This window comes from Anomaloglossus baeobatrachus, chromosome 1, assembly GCF_048569485.1.
Source record: "Anomaloglossus baeobatrachus isolate aAnoBae1 chromosome 1, aAnoBae1.hap1, whole genome shotgun sequence".
Classification (NCBI taxonomy): domain Eukaryota; kingdom Metazoa; phylum Chordata; class Amphibia; order Anura; family Aromobatidae; genus Anomaloglossus; species Anomaloglossus baeobatrachus.
Genome location: NC_134353.1, coordinates 819,127,228 through 819,146,257, shown reverse-complemented (window position 1 = coordinate 819,146,257; position 19,030 = coordinate 819,127,228). Strand labels below are relative to the sequence as shown.

At 48.3% G+C, this 19,030-nt stretch overlaps 1 protein-coding gene and 1 long non-coding RNA gene across 2 annotated transcripts in view; one reads left to right on the top strand and one right to left on the bottom strand.

Moving 5' to 3' along the window:
- Positions 1-6,810, bottom strand: part of ELL2 (elongation factor for RNA polymerase II 2) — a 60,980-nt gene extending 54,170 nt beyond the window's left edge. The window contains exon 1 of the mRNA XM_075325080.1: positions 6,645-6,810. Within this exon, the coding sequence (XP_075181195.1) occupies positions 6,645-6,776 (132 nt within the window). The 5' untranslated portion in view covers positions 6,777-6,810. The remainder of the gene's footprint in view (positions 1-6,644) is intronic.
- Positions 6,811-6,993: 183 nt separating this feature from the next.
- LOC142300791 (uncharacterized) overlaps positions 6,994-19,030 on the top strand; it is a 156,966-nt gene continuing 144,929 nt past the window's right edge. Inside the window, exon 1 of the long non-coding RNA XR_012752679.1 lies at positions 6,994-7,046. This is a non-coding gene — a long non-coding RNA (uncharacterized LOC142300791). The remainder of the gene's footprint in view (positions 7,047-19,030) is intronic.

Here is a 19,030-nt window from a genome sequence, read left to right as displayed (position 1 = left end):
CAGCGGAGCCCACATTCTTTGTCTTCTATATTTCCGTTTTCTTTCTATGTGTGTTCTATGTGTCTGTGATGTCTGTGTCTGTGATATGTGTGTGTTTACTCTCTGCACGGCTTCCTCTTCCTGTAATGACATCACTTCCCTGCAAAACCGCAGACAAGCGATGTACAAGCGAAACATGCAGCAAATCCGCGGCAAAATCCGTTAAGTGCGCACATAGCCTAATATAGTTTTAGTCACCAAAAAAAACAGCAGTTGCATATTTGCACTTCCTCATTGCTTTCTATAGTGAAAAAAAGCTGCAAAAACACTGAAATAGACTAGAGAAACAAAAACACCAGTTTTCCAATTCAGTCAGGAAAAAAAAAAATTCTGGAATCTCAGCTTTTGCTGGTCTTGTAAAAAGAATCTTAATTGGCATAAAAAAAAAACTACTGGAATAATCCAAATATCCTCCATGTGAACACTCGCCAAAGCCTTTACACTGTTTGGGGTCTTCATAAATCACAATGAATACAATGGCAAGCAAGTCCTTAGCACAAACACACTATAGTGTACTGACCGTAGCTAAAGTCTGCACATCATTTTTTGTTGCGCACCAAACGCAGCATCTCCATTCCAGCATAGTACATGATTTTATGTTGCGCAAAATGACCTGTGGTGCATGTCTGAAATCCATATCCCAATTTCTCTTGTGGGTATGCTGATTTTTTTTGCTGCCAGGAAGTATCAAAAGAACAATAGCTTTAAATGGAACCTGTCAGGTGCAATATGCACCCAAAACCACAAGTAGTTCTGGGTGCACCGTATATTGCTAATCTCTGCCTAACTGTCCCTGTATACACTAGCATAGATAAAGAGATCTTAAAGAAAGTATTTCTAAAGCTTTTATCGTATGCTAATGAGCGTGAGGACTAGTTGCTTCCCTTGCTAGTCGGCCCCTTTAGCATGTTAGTACGTCCCTGTGGGTGTGCCAAGATGCTAATGAATGTGCAGCGTCTGAGGATGATCTCCCTCACCTCTCTGCTGCCGTGGCCGCCCGACGCTGGATTTCGGCTCAGTACGCGTGACCCCAGAGGTTCGGTCATGCGCACTTAAGTCGGGTGTACGCGTCCTGTCTTCTAACTGACGTAGTGGGCACGACCAGAAGTCTGTGGTTCTGGGTGCATATTGGACCTGACAGGTTCCCTTTAAAGCATGACAGACCCAAAAAGATTCAGAGTCAAAAACACAATGAAAATTGATGTATAAAACACAACTAAAACACAAAACATAATTTGGCTAATAGATGCAGACATGCAGCAAATAAAAATCTGCAACATCAAAGACTCAAATACTCAGTGTGAATGTAACCTAAAGGCTAAAGACTGGACCCAACTTGGTGAACAGCCATTGTTTTTCCCACAAGGAACTTTTGTTAATGGATTCACAAACATTACACTTGATTTAGTGACATTTGGTCGATTGTCAAATCCAGAGCATGTAATAAATCAATATCTACTTTAATTACTAAGATGATCTTGCTAAAATTCATTATGTAGATAATATCAGCAGATAAGAGGTGACACATCTTGGCCAACATCTCTGTGCATGGCAGATTATGGCACAGATAAGAGTATTTCCAAAAGAACTGCAAACCATTCAGTGCAATGCTCCTATGACTCAGGCTTATTGGCCACAAGGAGGGTTTAAAGCCTCATCAGCCTGTGTAAATACGCCAACAATCCCTGACTCAGGGGCATATTCCCCATGGGATCGCCCGTCAGCTAGCTTTTGTGAACGATCAGCTGATCGCCCAGCTTGTGTGAATGATCGTTCACAAAAGCCGGCCGCAGCATCAGTCACGCCACTATCTCCAATGCATGCGTTGCATCAGTCAACCAACTGATTGATGCAAAAACGCAAGTGTGAATTTAGCCTTAGGGAAACTGTGCCCCAGCATGATCGCTATGGGTAAACAGTGCCGTAATCAAGCCAAAAAAAAAAATAATTTTACCTGAGAAAGGAGCATCTTGCACATTGATCTTGTGTTTGGCAGCTTACAATAACCGACTATTGAGTGCTCCTAGGAATGCTTGATCATAACAGGCAATTGTAAATGCGCTTTAACCAGTAGATGTGCTGCCAATAAAGATGTGTGGGGACAGAACAATTGTATTTGTTCTGTTGGCCCATGTGAATTGGCAGCACAAAGTCTGATTGCCTTAGGCTAGTTTCACACTTGCGTTGGATGGGATCCGTAGCATTGCGTTGTGTGACGCATGCAACGGATGCGTTGCATATAGTGACAACGCATGCTCTACAGATCGTACAAAATAACGCAATCCGTTGTAGTTTTTTGTCCTTGTCTTTACACATCTGAGCATGCGCAGTTGTGTAAACAGCTGCGTTAACGGAATCCGTCAAATGACACATTCTAACGGAATCCGCCACCATAGGCGTCCATTATAAAACAACGGACGCCTAACGGATTCCTGCAGATTGCGTTTGACACTCCGCCAAGCGCAGAAAAACGTTACATGCTGCGTTCCATCCGCCCGACGCAGCGTCAAAATAACGACGCTGCGTCATCCAGCGGATGCAACGCAGACACTTGCGTTACAGTGCGTCGTCCATACAAGTCTATGGAGAATAGCGCAGTGCGTTAACGGACTGCGCTATTCTCCATAGTGACGGACTGCGCTGAACGCAAGTGTGGAACTAGCCTTATATAGATGATTAGCGGACATTAACAGGCCAAAACATCTATATGGTCCTCAAGATAGACCAGAAGATTTTATCTAGACATCCAGTTTGGAAACCCCCTTTTTTGCTTAAGTTATGTCTTCCTAGACTGAAATAGCAAGCTATAGGAAAAAAGACCACATTAAACTACACAGTTGATTTTCCACCCAGACAGTATTAGTACTTATGGCGGCCGAAGAGGTTGTGCGTTTAGTGAGGGGAGCGAGGAGCTGCCAGGCGGCACCGGCATCAGCTCATCTCACCCTAGAAAAAAAAGGATCTACAGAAATACAGCCCTATCATTCCTTCCATAAAAAATCTGCACGTTTGGACAACTTTTTTGTAACTTGTTTTTGAGAAACTTTAAATTACAATCTGTTGACAGGAATTTTAGACCTATGGGGCGTTAAAAATGCTTTAAAAACAGCTCCATGTGAAAGTACCCTAAGCTGCACAGGTCGCTCAGTGACTGGACATATCCTTGGTTTACCAACCGGAGTACGGTAATTGTCTGCTCCAGTCATTAGTCTTTTGGGCCATAATTCTGCCACAAACATTTGAAATGCTGAAAAATGTTTGAAACTTGTATTTTCCCAAAGTTTTGCAACTTTCGCCGTTTTATTACACCAGTGCAGGATAGCTTTACTAACATTTTCAAAAGTGGGTAGAACGTTTGCCTGGAGGCCATAGATGAGCCCAACTTACAAATTAATTAACATGGCATAAATGACAAATGTATGCAAGCCCCAGACTGGAGACCATTGTGGTGGAGCCCGCAGCTGTGTCCTGGGTATATCCGGTGAGGGGCCAGTAAAATGTACACGTCGCAATAAGGCTACTTTCACACATCAGGTTTTTTCCATCAGGCACAATCCGGAAAAAAAAACGGGTAAAACGGATCCGGTACCGCATCGGTTTTATCCCCATAGATTTGCATTGTTACCGGATTGTGCCTGATGGCTTTGCGTTGCATCCGTATGTTTCCGGATGCGGCAAAATTAAGTAAAGCGGTGGCCCGAGGCAACGTATCTTGTAACGTTTTTTGTCTGGCAAAAAAAACGCATTGCGCCGAATCCGGCCACTGCGGCGCGTTTTTCAATGCATGCCTATGGACGCCGAATACGGCGCGATGCGTAAAAACGCATCCGGACGCCGCATATGGTTTCTTCCACTGCGCATGCTCAGTGTGCCACAACCGGAAAAAAACGGACGGGCCGCATGTAAAAACTTATGCAAAGGATGCAGTATTTTTGCCGCATCCGTTGCATAGGTTTCACAGCCGGATTGAGCCGCACTGCTCAAACCGGATGTGTGAAAGTAGCCTTAGTCATGAAGACAATCTAGTCTATATCAGTCAAGGTCCAGAGACCCATCCTCACAAACTGCCAACTCACTGCTCATAAGTGTGCCCACCCCCCCAAGCATGCAGCGCGAGGCACAGAGCAAGTCGGGGGGTTTGCACCCCGCTCTGCGTTATCCGCACTTCCGAGCAGCGTTTTGAGCAATTGGTGGTGGGAACAACCCAGTGCTACAATCTATGTTGGGAGGGGAGAACCACAAATTACCAAAGATGACAGGGGTGAACTGTGTGCCCCGTAGTACTGCCCACTATAGGACCTACCAAGCCGTACAGGAAAGTTAGTTTGCAATCCCAGACCATCAAAGTACTATGTTAACTGCGGTGAATAGACATTCTGCATTATAGGGACACCAAATACCATATGGCCACCCTAAAATCCAGAAAACCAGCAACAAAGTCAGTGAACACTGCACGGGTAACAAGCTACAACAGATGACCACTGAAGAGATGGTATTCAGCTTCACTGTATGTGATCGGACATATTGATCATCTCAGGAGGTGAATAATAATGTAAAGTTACTTATATGTTAAGTAAACTGCTCATTAATAGAATCCAGGTATTTAGACATCCACAATAATACACTAATGAATGTAATAAATCTTAGTGTTGTCAGGTCAGACTCAAAAGCTGCAAAAACGCCTCACAGGCCCAAGGCTAGAGAAGTGAGAAGTGACAGCTCAGCAGAACGCCACAGACTGAACGCGAGACCAGCTGGCACCGGAGAGCTGTATACGCACTGGGAGCCGCACTGCTATTTAAGAGCCGTCCCAGGGAAACTGCTCCAAATAAAGCAATATTATCCAAAATACAGCCCCCATGACCAGTCAGCCCTAACCCTGCTCACACTTGCCACATAGACAGGACTTCACGGCAGCGACCTCCCCACAGATAACACTACCGGCAGACAACTTACAGAACATGAAGATAGACTTATTACATTCTTACACTTCAAAAGAACTTATTGGATCTAATTTAAACAAAATTTTAAAAGGAAGTTGCAGAAAACTGGAAAACAAGATCTGCTCTGGCTGCGACCAGTGAATGTAGCCATAGGAGGTGGCCACATCATTAAACATTTAGCCAATATAAAATCCCCACAACCAGACAGGGGGGATGGGGGTGAACAGGACTGACAACACGGCATTATGAGCCACCCTTCAGCTTTTATAGACGCTTACTCAGCTTTCTATACAGGTACACATATAACGCCCATGCAGATATATAGTCACAGCGACCAGAGGAAAACCCCATCCTAACAATGGCCGGGAACAGAAACCACAATTATGGCGGCCATAGCAGTCACTGCTCACTGACGCCATACAAGTGAGAAAATCAAGAAAATCCACAGAATCCTATTAACCATTTACACATATTGCCATAGGACTTTTCTACATTGTTATCTTGTGTCCTCATTACGTAAATCGGACACCGAGGAGTGGACCATGACAATATCAATGCTGTTAGTATCCCCCTAGATATGCAGAACCAGGGCCCGGAGTTACCAGGAACATTATGGAAACATTATAATGGCCACTCTATACAATATGGAGGCAGAAGTACACACTCAGGACAGACATGGAAGAGGAGGCCACTACTGGGCATATCCCAGAGGAAGGGGGTAGAGAATGGGGCCAATGAGGGAATATCAGAGAATGGGGCCCGCTACCAGGGCATATCCCAGATATGAGGGCATATCACAGAGAATGGGGCCAGATATGAGGGCATATCACAGAGAATGGGGGCCACTAACAGGGCATATCACAGAGAATGGGGCCAGATATGAGGGCATATCACAGAGAATGGGGCCACTAACAGGGCATATCACAGAATGGGGGCAGATATGAGGGCATATCACAGAGAATGGGGCCACTAACAGGGCATATCACAGAATGGGGGCAGATATGAGGGCATATCACAGAGAATGGGGCCACTAACAGGGCATATCACAGAGAATGGGGCCACTAACAGGGCATATCACAGAGAATGGGGCCACTAACAGGGCATATCACAGAGAATGGGGCCACTAACAGGGCATATCACAGAGAATGGGGGCACTAACAGGGCATATCACAGAGAATGGGGCAGATATGAGGGTATAGCACAGAAAATGAATCCGATATAAGGGCATAGCACAGAGAATGGGGCCGATGAGGGTATATCATAGATAATGGGGCCAGTAACAGGGCATATCATAGATAATGGGGCCAGTAACAGGGCATATCTCAGAGAAGGCGGTCGATATGAGGGTGTATGACAGAGGACGATGGCCACTAACAGGGCATATCACAGAAGGATCGATATGAGGGCATATCACAAAGGAGGGGACAGATATGAGAGCAGAGGGCATATCCCGGACAGCTGCCTGCCCTGTGCACCTGGAGACCAGGGACCAGCTGGATCACCGCGCAGGCAGCCCCGTCCGCCCTCACCTATAGCACGGCCAGTTTCTGGGCACTTCTCCGACTTTCCCGAACTCCCCCACTAACTTCTCTCACAGCCCGGCCATTACAGGGGTCTGTGCCCACAGCGCCCCACTTCTAACGTGTCCGCTATGTCACTTACCTTAGTGTTCTGGTAGTTCTCCAAGGCTCTGAAGGCGGTCTCAGTGAGTTTAACGTGAAGCACGGTGGTCTGGTCCTGTGGCCCCCTCTCGCAGGACAGCCCGTACCTCCCCTCCTCACTAAGAGCCGCCATCTTCCTCGCTCACTCCCTCTTCCCCTCCCGACTTGCAGCTGAGCAATAGATTTTGTATCTCGCAGCCTAACTTGCTTTCTCGCGAACGAAACGGAACATGCACCGCTGATTGGCTCCTGTCTCAGTCACTCCAAGCACGTATAGGCCTGCGGTGCAGATTTCACGGGCTCTTTATAGAGAAGAGGCGGGGTTTTCTTTTCTTGTGTTAATTCAATGACGGTGATGACGTTGTAAGTGGGCGGGGCTATCCGTGACGTACAAGACACACAAGTGAGTGTATTTTGACATGGCTGGTGACGTCTACTCCCTGCTGAGCTGGGGCTCCAGGGCGTCCATATCTGGTGTGTCCTCCGCCAGTGTGCAAGGTTCTCCAGGCCGTCCTCTGCCAGTGTGCATGTGGGGGGGCTCCAGTGTGTCCTCTGCCAGTGTGCATGTGGGGGGGGGCTCCAGTGTGTCCTCTGCCAGTGTGCATGTGGGGGGGCTTCAGTGTGTCCTCTGCCAGTGTGCATGTGGGGGGGGCTTCAGTGTGTCCTCTGCCAGTGTGCATGTGGGGGGGGGCTTCAGTGTGTCCTCTGCCAGTGTGCATGTGGGTGGGGGGGCTTCAGTGTGTCCTCTGCCAGTGTACATGTGGGGGGGGGGCTTCAGTGTGTCCTCTGCCAGTGTACATGTGGGGGGGGGGCTTCAGTGTGTCCTCTGCCAGTGTGCATGTGGGGGGGGGGGCTTCAGTGTGTCCTCTGCCAGTGTGCATGTGGGGGGGGGGGGGCTTCAGTGTGTCCTCTGCCAGTGTGCATGTGGGGGGGGGGGCTTCAGTGTGTCCTCTGCCAGTGTGCATGTGGGGGGGGGGGCTTCAGTGTGTCCTCTGCCAGTGTGCATGTGGGGGGGGGGGCTTCAGTGTGTCCTCTGCCAGTGTGCATGTGGGGGGGGGGGGGGGGGGGGCTTCAGTGTGTCCTCTGCCAGTGTGCATGTGGGGGGGGGGGGGGGCTTCAGTGTGTCCTCTGCCAGTGTGCAGCTGGGCAGGCTCTAGTAAGTCCCCTGCCAGTGTGCATGTGGGGGGCTTCAGTGTGTCCTCTGCCCCCACATGCACACTGGCAGAGGACTTACTAGAGCCTCCCCAGCTGCACACTGGCAGAGGACTTACTAGAGCCTCCCCAGCTGCACCCTGGCAGAGGACACACTAGAGCCCCCCACCTGCACCCTGGCAGAGGACACACTAGAGCCCCCCACCTGCACCCTGGCAGAGGACACACTAGAGCCCCCCACCTGCACCCTGGCAGAGGACACACTAGAGCCCCCCACCTGCACACTGGCAGAGGACACACTAGAGCCCCCCCACCTGCACACTGGCAGAGGACACACTGCAGCCCCTTAGCCCCCACATGCACACTGGCAAAGGGGCTCCAGTGGGTCCTCTGCCAGTGTGCAGATGGGGGGGCTCTAGTGTGTCCTCTGCCAGTGTGCAGGTGGGAGGCTCTAGTGTGTCCTCTGCCAGTGTGCAGGTGGGGGGCTCTAGTGTGTCCTCTGCCAGTGTGCAGGTGGGGGGCTCTAGTGTGTCCTCTGCCAGTGTGCAGGTGGGGGGCTCTAGTGTGTCCTCTGCCAGTGTGCAGGTGGGGGGCTCTAGTGTGTCCTCTGCCAGTGTGCAGGTGGGGGGCTCTAGTGTGTCCTCTGCCAGTGTGCAGGTGGGGGGCTATAGTGTGTCCTCTGCCAGTGTGCAGGTGGGGGGCTATAGTGTGTCCTCTGCCAGTGTGCAGGTGGGAGGCTCTAGTGTGTCCCCTAGACATCCCCCCCCCCCTCTCTATATCATTAGGACATGGTCTGTGCTCTCATTCTAAGTGATTCTAACTGAGAATCTCTCATACATAGGGATGAAAGATTGAATACAAGGCCGTTGTCACACTTGTAAATGCCTCGCGTGTATCTCGCGGTGCATCACCCGGCACGGACTCCCTCTCCTCACAGGAGCGTCTCCGCTGCATAGAGATGCATGTAACAGACCCGCTCCTGTGAGGAGAGAGAGTCCGTGCCGGGTGATGCACCGCGAGATACACGCGAGGCAATCACAAGTGGGACACCGGCCTAAGAATAAGAAAAGAAATCTCAAATTGCCTTTAATTTTGTGTGTTCCTACAGACCTGTGCGTCTCCTTAGTAACAGACTGCAAACAAGCTGTGTGGTCAGACATAAGGAAGCGTTTACCAATCATAAGAGTAAAAACTCATTTGTCGGGAGTGATAATGTTTTGGATTGCAAAGAAAACAAAAATAATCATTCCTTTCAGCCCAGGGTCCTGTGTAATGAGGATCTGTGCTGCGGACAATAATGGCAGCCTCTGCGATGAAGATTGATTGATCAGTGCCTATCTGTAATCGGCAAACGTTGGCACTGTGCACATTGTGCAGTGTAAGTAGGCCACAACGCTATGAAGTCGGCTTTGTGACTGCAGAGCCCTAGAGGGGACCTATACATTTTTAATTAGAATGGGGAGTTCAGCATCTCCATGGTCCACACTAGTCACACGGGCCCCTGTACAGGCTGGGGCCACCACAGATGTGTATATCAGGCCGGGGTCCACATCAAAACATACAGTATTGATCTCTTATTATTGTTGGATTTTATGCATATTTTCTTTTTATGTAAGCTTCTAATGCAGATTTTACGCAGTGTCCTTTTTTTTTTAAATGATTTTTTTTTTTTTAACAGAAACGCTGTGGTTTGACACTTAAAGACACAATTGCATTAAGAATCACACCGCTCTCCTGCGTCTTTAAACGCACGGCAAGCAGGAGTTTGAACAAAATCACTTCCGCTTTGCTTGAACTGTTAAACTCAGCAGGTTTTCTTCCGTAAAAAAAAAATACTGTGAAAAAACCCAGCATTCACATTGTGTGAACACGTCCCTATAGCCACAGTTGCCCTGGCTGAAGCTTACACCAGTAAGGGGCTCATTCAGCCGCCTTTTCCAATCTGTGTGATCATGGACTACTAAAGCACGCACTGGCTGCGGCTCTCCTGACCGCTTCATATATTTCTATTAGGCCTCTTTCACATGTCCGTGAAAATCACGCACGTTTTTCATGGACGTGTCAAAGGTGCGTATTGCCCTCCGTGTGCCGTGTTTATGGCACACCTGTGTCCTCAGTGTGCTATCCGTGATACCACAGAGAACTCAAACTTTCTGCTCACCTGTCCCTGGCGTTGCTGTCCGTGGCTCTGATCTACGGTCTCCCGCCCTGCCGACTCCCCGCTGCTGCTTCCGGCCCGCAGTGCAATAAATATGCGATGAGCATAATGAGCAAGGGTCGGAAGCAAATGACATCCGTGTGATGCCAGAGAAAAACGGACATGTCTACGTGTGGAGCACACGTATGCTCCACACGGACACACGGTTCATGGCAAAACACACATGTGAGCGCAGACCCATTGTTTTTAATGGGTCTACGTGTGCCCGTGTCTCCGGCATGTAAGGAAATCGATCAAACACGTACTGGAGACACGGATGTGTGAATGAGGCCTAAGGCTGTGCCGTTCGGGTCCGGAGAGTTGCGGTCAGTCCATGCGTAGCAGACCAAGATAGGACGTTTGAGCGCCTCCAAAACAATACCCTCATTATAGTGCAACAAACGCCACAGTTATACTTCCACAGATGCACCTCATGCTAGTGATAACTACAGGTGCTCAATATATCAATGACAACCAAATATGTCCCCCCTTCCCTCTTTTCCCTGGATGGGGGGGGGGAGATGTGTTATACATACTTTGCAACATTATTACAACTTCTCAGTTGTCACCTTTTGAATTAGTTGATATTGAAGCCCTTATTATGCATTCTGATAAATTGACAATTGCCATCAATTTCATAGAAGATAATTTAAAAGTGACATCAATTTGGCTGCAATTCCTGTTTTTCCTTTACTGCCACAATAGAATAGAAAAATCCAATAACTCTGTATATATTTAAAACTTAATGGGACCACTCATTGGCTATAACACTTGTGTATGCTATCTATAGGGATGAATAGATTATGTCACACTGCTCCAGGAGGTCAATGTAAATACCTTGGCACCAAGACCTCAGTGTCTGTACTAATGCTGCAAACAATTGACCCCCTGTTATTAACTGTATTGATGTATCTGGTGTTTGTCATGTAAATGACCAATTGTGTTTTTGTGGTCATTCATCCTGTATCAATGTTTTACATTTTAAGTTTTGGAATAAATACCTGAATTTTTGCATTTAAATTCCATTATTTATCTTTTGTTGAAAAGATTTAGTCAGATGGAATTGGTTCTCATTGGCATTACTTAGATAGTATTCCAATGGTGATCTTTTATTTTGTATATCTAGGAATGAATAGATATAACAACAAACATACAGTTTAATATGAAGGAAATGTACTAAAGTCATGTTTTGTGGCACTGAGCACAATGGTACCGGGGTATTGGGACAGTGAAACTGGGGTACTGGGCACAGTGATATTGGTACTATGATAGTGGGCACAGTGGTACTAAGGTAATGGAAATATTAGTACTATGTTAGAACTGGGCACAGTGGTACTGGGGTAATGGGAATATTGGAACTATGGTTGTGAGCACAGTGGTACTGGTGTACTGGGAATATTGGTACTGTGGTGGTGAGCACAGTAGTACTTGGGTAGTGGGAATATTGGTACTATGGCAGTGGGCACAGTGGTACTGGAGTACTGGGCACAGTGGTACTGTGGTAATGACATTGGTACTATGGTAGTGGGAACAGTGGTACTGGACACAGTGGTACTGGAGTAATGGGAATATTGGCACTATGGTTGTGAGCACAGTGGTACTGGTGTACTGGGAATATTTGTACTGTGGTAGCGGGAACAGTGGTACTGGGGTAGTGGAAATATTGGTACTATGTTAGTAGGCACAGTGGTACTGGAGTAATGGAAATATTGGCACTATGGTAGTGGCCGCAGTGGTACTGGGGTAATGGGAATATTGGTACTATGAATAGTGGGCACAGTGGTAATGGGAATATTGGTACTATGAGTAGTGGGCACATTGGTACTGGACACAGTGGTACTGGAGTAATGGGAATATTGGTACTATGGTAGTTGGCACAGTGGTACTAGTGTAATAAGCACTAGGGTATTGGAAATATTGGCACTATGGTAGTGAGCATAGTGGTACTGGGATGGCACTTGTGTGGTGCACACAACATCTATTTCAGATGAATTCTGCCTGAAAAAGGACTTAAAAAATGTTGAAAAGTATGAGACATGCACTGAAATATTTATTTTTTTATTTACAGTTTACAAATAAAAAGATGTTGGAAAAATATTCAGAGACATTGAACAAGATGCTGCAGTAAGGGAGAAGCGTCTTTTTCATATCTACATAGTTTTAAAGTAGTAATAGTTTTTATTTGCTCCATTACTAGCCCCCCCAATATATTTATATAAATCAGCCCCCAGGAAACTAGAGAAGAAAAGGGGAGTCTGAACTGCAAAGATGTCATTACACAAAATATATATATATATATATATATATATATATATATATATATATATATATATATATATATATACAGTTAGGTCCAGAAATATTTGGACAGTGACACAATTTTCGCGAGTTGGGCTCTGCATGCCACCACATTGGATTTGAAATGAAACCTCTACAACAGAATTCAAGTGCAGATTGTAACGTTTAATTTGAAGGTTTGAACAAAAATATCTGATAGAAATTGTAGGAATTGTACACATTTCTTTAGGGGTGCTTCACACACAGCGAGCTCACTGCCGAGATAGCTGCTGAGTCACGCTTTTTGTGACGCAGCAGTGACCTCATTAGCGATCTCGCTGTGTGTGACACTGAGCAGCGATCTGGCCCCTGCTGCGAGATCGCTGCTCGTTACACACAGCCGTGGTTCGTTTTCTTCAAAGGCGCTCTCCCACTGTGACACACAGATCGCTGTGTGTGACAGCGAGAGAGCGACAAATGAAGCGAGCAGGGAGCAGGAGCCGGCGTCTGACAGCTGAGGTAAGCTTGTAACCAAGATAAACATTGGGTAACCAAGGTGGTTACCCGATATTTACCTTAGTTACCAGCCTCTGCAGCTCTCACGCTGCCTGTGCTGCCGGCTCCGGCTCTCTGCACATGTAGCTGCTGTACACATCGGGTTAATTAACCCGATGTGTACAGCAGCTAGGAGAGCAAGGAGCCAGCGCTAAGCAGTGTGCGCGGCTCCCTGCTCTCTGCACATGTAGCTGCATTACACATCGGGTTAATTAACCCGATGTGTACTGTAGCTAGGAGAGCAAGGAGCCAGCGCTCAGTGTGCGCGGCTCCCTGCTCCCTGCACACACAGCTAAGCGGTGTGCGCTGGTAACTAATGTAAACATCGGGTAACCATACCCGATGTTTACCTTAGTTACCAGTCTCCGCAGCTTCCAGACGGCGGCTCCGTGCAAGCGCAGCGTCGCTTGCACGTCGCTGCTGGCTGGGGGCTGTTCACTGGTCGCTGGTGAGATCTGCCTGTTTGACAGCTCACCAGCGACCATGTAGCGATGCAGCAGCGATCCTGACCAGGTCAGATCGCTGGTCGGATCGCTGCTGCATCGCTAAGTGTGAAGGTACCCTTACAAACACTCCACATTTTAGGAGGTCAAAAGTAATTGGACAAATAAACCAAACCCAAACAAAATATTTTTATTTTCAATATTTTGTTGCGAATTCTTTTGGAGGCAATCACTGCCTTAAGTCTGGAACCCATGGACATCACCAAACGCTGGGTTTCCTCCTTCTTAATGCTTTGCCAGGCCTTTACAGCCGCAGCCTTCAGGTCTTGCTTGTTTGTGGGTCTTTCCGTCTTAAGTCTGGATTTGAGCAAGTGAAATGCATGCTCAATTGGGTTAAGATCTGGTGAATGACTTGGCCATTGCAGAAGGTTCCACTTCTTTGCACTCATGAACTCCTGGGTAGCTTTGGCTGTATGCTTGGGGTCATTGTCCATCTGTACTATGAAGCGCCGTCCGATCAACTTTGCGGCATTTGGCTGAATCTGGGCTGAAAGTATATCCCGGTACACTTCAGAATTCATCCGGCTATTCTTGTCTGCTGTTATGTCATCAATAAACACAAGTGACCCAGTGCCATTGAAAGCCATGCATGCCCATGCCATCACGTTGCCTCCACCATGTTTTACAGAGGATGTGGTGTACCTTGGATCATGTGCCGTTCCCTTTCTTCTCCAAACTTTTTTCTTCCCATCATTCTGGTACAGGTTGATCTTTGTCTCATCTGTCCATAGAATACTTTTCCAGAACTGACCTGGCTTCATGAGGTGTTTTTCAGCAAATTTAACTCTGGCCTGTCTATTTTTTGGAATTGATGAATGGTTTGCATCTAGATGTGAACCCTTTGTATTTACTTTCATGGAGTCTTCTCTTTACTGGTGACTTAGAGACAGATACACCTACTTCACTGAGAGTGTTCTGGACTTCAGTTGATGTTGTGAACGGGTTCTTCTTCACCAAAGAAAGTATGCGGCGATCATCCACCACTGTTGTCATCCGTGGACGCCCAGGCCTTTTTGAGTTCCCAAGCTCACCAGTCAATTCCTTTTTTCTCAGAATGTACCCGACTGTTGATTTTGCTACTCCAAGCATGTCTGCTATCTCTCTGATGGATTTTTTCTTTTTTTTCAGCCTCAGGATGTTCTGCTTCACCTCAATTGAGAGTTCCTTAGACCGCATGTTGTCTGGTCACAGCAACAGCTTCCAAATGCAAAACCACACACCTGTAATCAACCCCAGACCTTTTAACTACTTCATTGATTACTGGTAAACGAGGGAGACGCCTTCAGAGTTAATTGCAGCCCTTAGAGTCCCTTGTCCAATTACTTTTGGTCCCTTGAAAAAGAGGAGGCTATGCATTACAGAGCTATGATTCCTAAACCCTTTCTCCGATTTGGATGTGAAAACTCTCATATTGCAGCTGGGAGTGTGCACTTTCAGCCCATATTATATATATATATAATTGTATTTCTGAACATGTTTTTGTAAACAGCTAAAATAACAAAACTTGTGTCACTGTCCAAATATTTCTGGACCTAACTGTATATATGTGTATATCGCGGGCGGAGGAGGGGACGCTGCGCTCTCCCACTGCTCGGGTCCGGCTGCTGTGGTACTCACTCAGCCTGAGACGGGGACACAGTTCTCGGTAAAACATATGGCTGGAACGACGGTTCCCACGGACGGCTGCTGTTGCTTTCCCCCAGTAGTTGACGGTGACGGTCCCTTTTCCTGCACCTAAGTCTATGTTGGTAGCAATGGGTTCCCACCGGTAACCCGCTCCCCGGCTTGGATATGGGCCGGAGGAGCCCCTCTTTGCCCGCAGGCGCTGGCCCTGAGAAACTGGTGCCTTGGCGGTGGCGGTGTCTCTCTCTAACGGTTGGACTGTTGCTTTCAATCGGGACTTGGTTGTTGGGAGACCCAGAGGTCCCCTTCACTGACGGATTTGGCAAATTCACGGCGACTCCTAGCCTTGCCGGGATCCGAAAGGCCCCTGCCAATGGTGCTGGATTCTCTTCGTATACCGCTCCGGTACCGCCGGGCCACCACCCGTCCACGGTCCTTTCGGCAACCTCCAAGCAGCCCCTCCTGCAGACGGTCACCGCCGTCTGCTAACCTTGCTGTTCTCAGTCCGGGGCACACACCCGGACCAACTTCAGGCTTTCTCAACTGTCACTTTCTCTTCCACCTTACTCCTCTCTCTTGCTCCTCTACCACTTCACTCTTAACTCTTCCTCTCCCTAAACTGAACTCTTCACTCCTTCACCTCCCTAGCTTAACTGCCTGGTTTTCCCGCCTCCAGGGCTGTGAACTCCTCGGTGGGAGGAGCCAACCGCCTGGCCCGCCCCCTGGTGTGGACATCAGCCCCTGGAGGAAGGCAACAAGGATTTTTGTGTAGCTTTGGTGTACCTATCCGGGGTGTAGGGTGTGGTGGTGTCATGACCTGTGACCCCTGGCTTGCCCAGGGCGTCACATAGTGCTGAGTATTATAGACGATCAGGTGACGGATCGGTAGTGGGAAATAAAGACACAGTGTTTCTTCAGCGTTCTGTGCTGTCGGGTATCCGTCTATGGTGCTGTGGCTTGTGGAGCTCAGTTCTTAATGGACCATCACTTTATGGCAGTAACAATAGAGGTATCTGGGGGAATTTGTAACGATAAAGTCTCTTGAAAGAGAGAATTACCCGATAGCAAAAAACATCATATGTGATTATAAATAAACCAAGGCCATGAATAATACATGAAGACTTCCATTGTAGACATACTTTATGAAGTACTTTAGCTTTTTTTATTTGAAGCCTCTTGTCTATATGTCTGAAATCTCCTAACTGATCTTTTCTTTTTAGATAGAGACTTGTGAAAGCCACAATACCCAGGAAATATGAATCACTTATTACATAAAAGCAGCACAAAGATTACACTTTCAACAAATTAGTTAATCTAACTTAGTGCTAGCCACACTCGGTTAATAGCTGTTCCTCCTGACCTCCCCCTGCATACACTTGGTTTTGGGCAAGTGTGCACAAAGCGTGCAAACAGAGGAGTAAGGGGTGCTTCACACACAGCGAGCTCGCTGCCGAGATCGCTGCTGAGTCACGCTTTTTGTGACGCAGCAGTGACCTCATTAGCGATCTCGCTGTGTGTGACACTGAGCAGCGATCTGGCCCCTGCTGCGAGATCGCTGCTCGTTACACACAGCCCTGGTTCGTTTTCTTCAAAGCCGCTCTCCTGCTGTGACACACAGATCGCTGTGTGTGACAGCAAGAGAGCGACAAATGAAGCGAGCAGGGAGCAGGAGCCGGCGTCTGACAGCTGAGGTAAGCTGTATCCAAGATAAACATCGGGTAACCAAGGTGGTTACCCGATATTTACCTTAGTTACCAGCCTCTGCAGCTCTCACGCTGCCTGTGCTGCCGGCTCCGGCTCTCTGCACATGTAGCTGCATTACACATCGGGTTAATTAACCCGATGTGTACTGTAGCTAGGAGAGCAAGGAGCCAGCGCTCAGTGTGCGCGGCTCCCTGCTCCCTGCTCACACTGGTAACTAATGTAAACATCGGGTAACCATACCCGATGTTTACCTTAGTTACCAGTCTCCGCAGCTTCCAGACGGCGGCTCCGTGCAAGCGCAGCGTCGCTTGCACGTCGCTGCTGGCTGGGGGCTGGTCACTGGTCGCTGGTGAGATCTGCCTGTTTGACAGCTCACCAGCGACCATGTAGCGATGCAGCAGCGATCCTGACCAGGTCAGATCGCTGGTCGGATCGCTGCTGCATCGCTAAGTGTGAAGGTACCCTAAGACAGACACCTGAAAACAAGAATTCAGCAAGTTGAAAATCAGCATTCACTATCTTTTTTTTCCCAAGCCTACACCAAACATCTAATACCTATTAGTTAGTCTAGCCAAAATCTAAAGCCCCCCCATACACTTTAGACCAGAAGTCCCCAACCTTTCTGGCCTTGAGAGATACGTTCAGGTCTAAAGGTCACGTCACACTAAGCAACATCGCTGCTGAGGCATGACTTTTGTGATGTAGCAGCGATGTTGCTAGTGATGTCGCTGTGTGTCACATCCAGCAACAACCTGGCCCCTGCTGAGAGGTCGCTGGCTGTTGCTGAATGTCCTGGACCATTTTTTTAGTTGTTGTTCTCCCGCTGTGAAGCACACATCGCTGTGTGTGACAGCGAGAGAGCAACAACTGAATGTGCAGGCAGCAGGGAGTCGGCTTCTGCGGACGCTGGTAACCAATTTAAATATCGGGTAACCAAGAAGCCCTTACCTTGGTTACCCGATATTTACCTTCGTTACCAGCGTCCACCGCTCTCACGCTGTCAGTGCCGGCTCCCTGCTCCCTGCACACGTAGCCGGAGTACACATCGGGTAATTAACCCGATGTGTACTGTGGCTAGGAGTGCAGGGAACAGGGAGCCGGCACTGGCAGCATGAGAGCGGCGGACGCTGGTAACGAAGGTAAATATCGGGTAACCAAGGTAAGGGCTTCTTGGTTACCCGATGTTTACCGTGGTTACCAGCATCTGCTGAAGCCGGCTCCCTGCTGCCTGCACACGTAGCAGAGTACACATCGGGTAATTAACCCGATGTGTACTTTGGCTAGGTGTGCAGGGAGCCAGTGATAAGCGGTGTGCGCTGGTAACCAAGGTAAATATCGGGTTGGTTACCCGATATTTACCTTAGTTACCAAGCGCAGCATGCTTCCACGCGTCGCTGCTGGCTGGGGGCTGGTCACTGGTTGCTGGTGAGATCTGCCTGTGTGACAGCTCACCAGCAACCCGTGTAGCGACGCTCCAGCGATCCCTGCCAGGTCAGGTTGCTGCTGGGATCGTTGGAGCATCGCTTAGTGTGACGGTACCTTTAAAGAGTGTCGCGAGCCACATTCAGCTCTTGTCCCCCCAGTAGTGACACCCAGAGCTCCCATTACTGGTATAATCACAACCAAAACGTTTCCATAGAAATCACACCAAGGCAGTATACAAAGATCTAGGGGTTTCTACCCTACTCCCTTTTATGTTGGGCTACTCACAAAAGTTGTCATCTTCTGGCGACCTACTCTTTACTGTTTGCTATACTTGGTGCTTATGCACCAAGCTAGAAGACAGCTGCCAGCCACAAATCACTGGTCCATGAGCCTTGTGTCTCCCGAGCCACAGGTTGGGGACGCCTGCTTTAGACTACGTCCGTTGTACTCTGGAGAGTATTAACAAGTTTGTCTACAGTCCGCTTTACACGCTGCAACATCGCTCAAGCGATCTCGTTGGGGTCATGGAATTTGTGATGCACATCCGGTTGCTTTAGCGATGTCTTTGCGTGTGACACCTATGAGCGATTTTGAATCATCGCATAAACGGTCAAAATCGCTCATCGGTGACATGCCCCCCTATTCTCGAATATCGCTGCTGCTCGGTATACGAAGTAGTTCGTCGCTCCTGCGGCAGCACACATCGCTATGTGTGACACTGCAGGAACGAGGAACCTCACCTTACCTGCGGCCGCCCGCAATGAGGAAGGAAGGTGGTGGGTGGGATGTTACATCCCGCTCATCTCCGCCCCTCCGCTTCTATTGGGCGGCGGTTCGGTGACGCTGCTGTGACGTCGCTGTGACGCTTAACGAACCGCCCCCATAGAAAGGAGGCGGTTCGCCGGTCACAGCGACGTCGCTAGGCAGCTAAGTAGTGTGACGGGTCTGCGC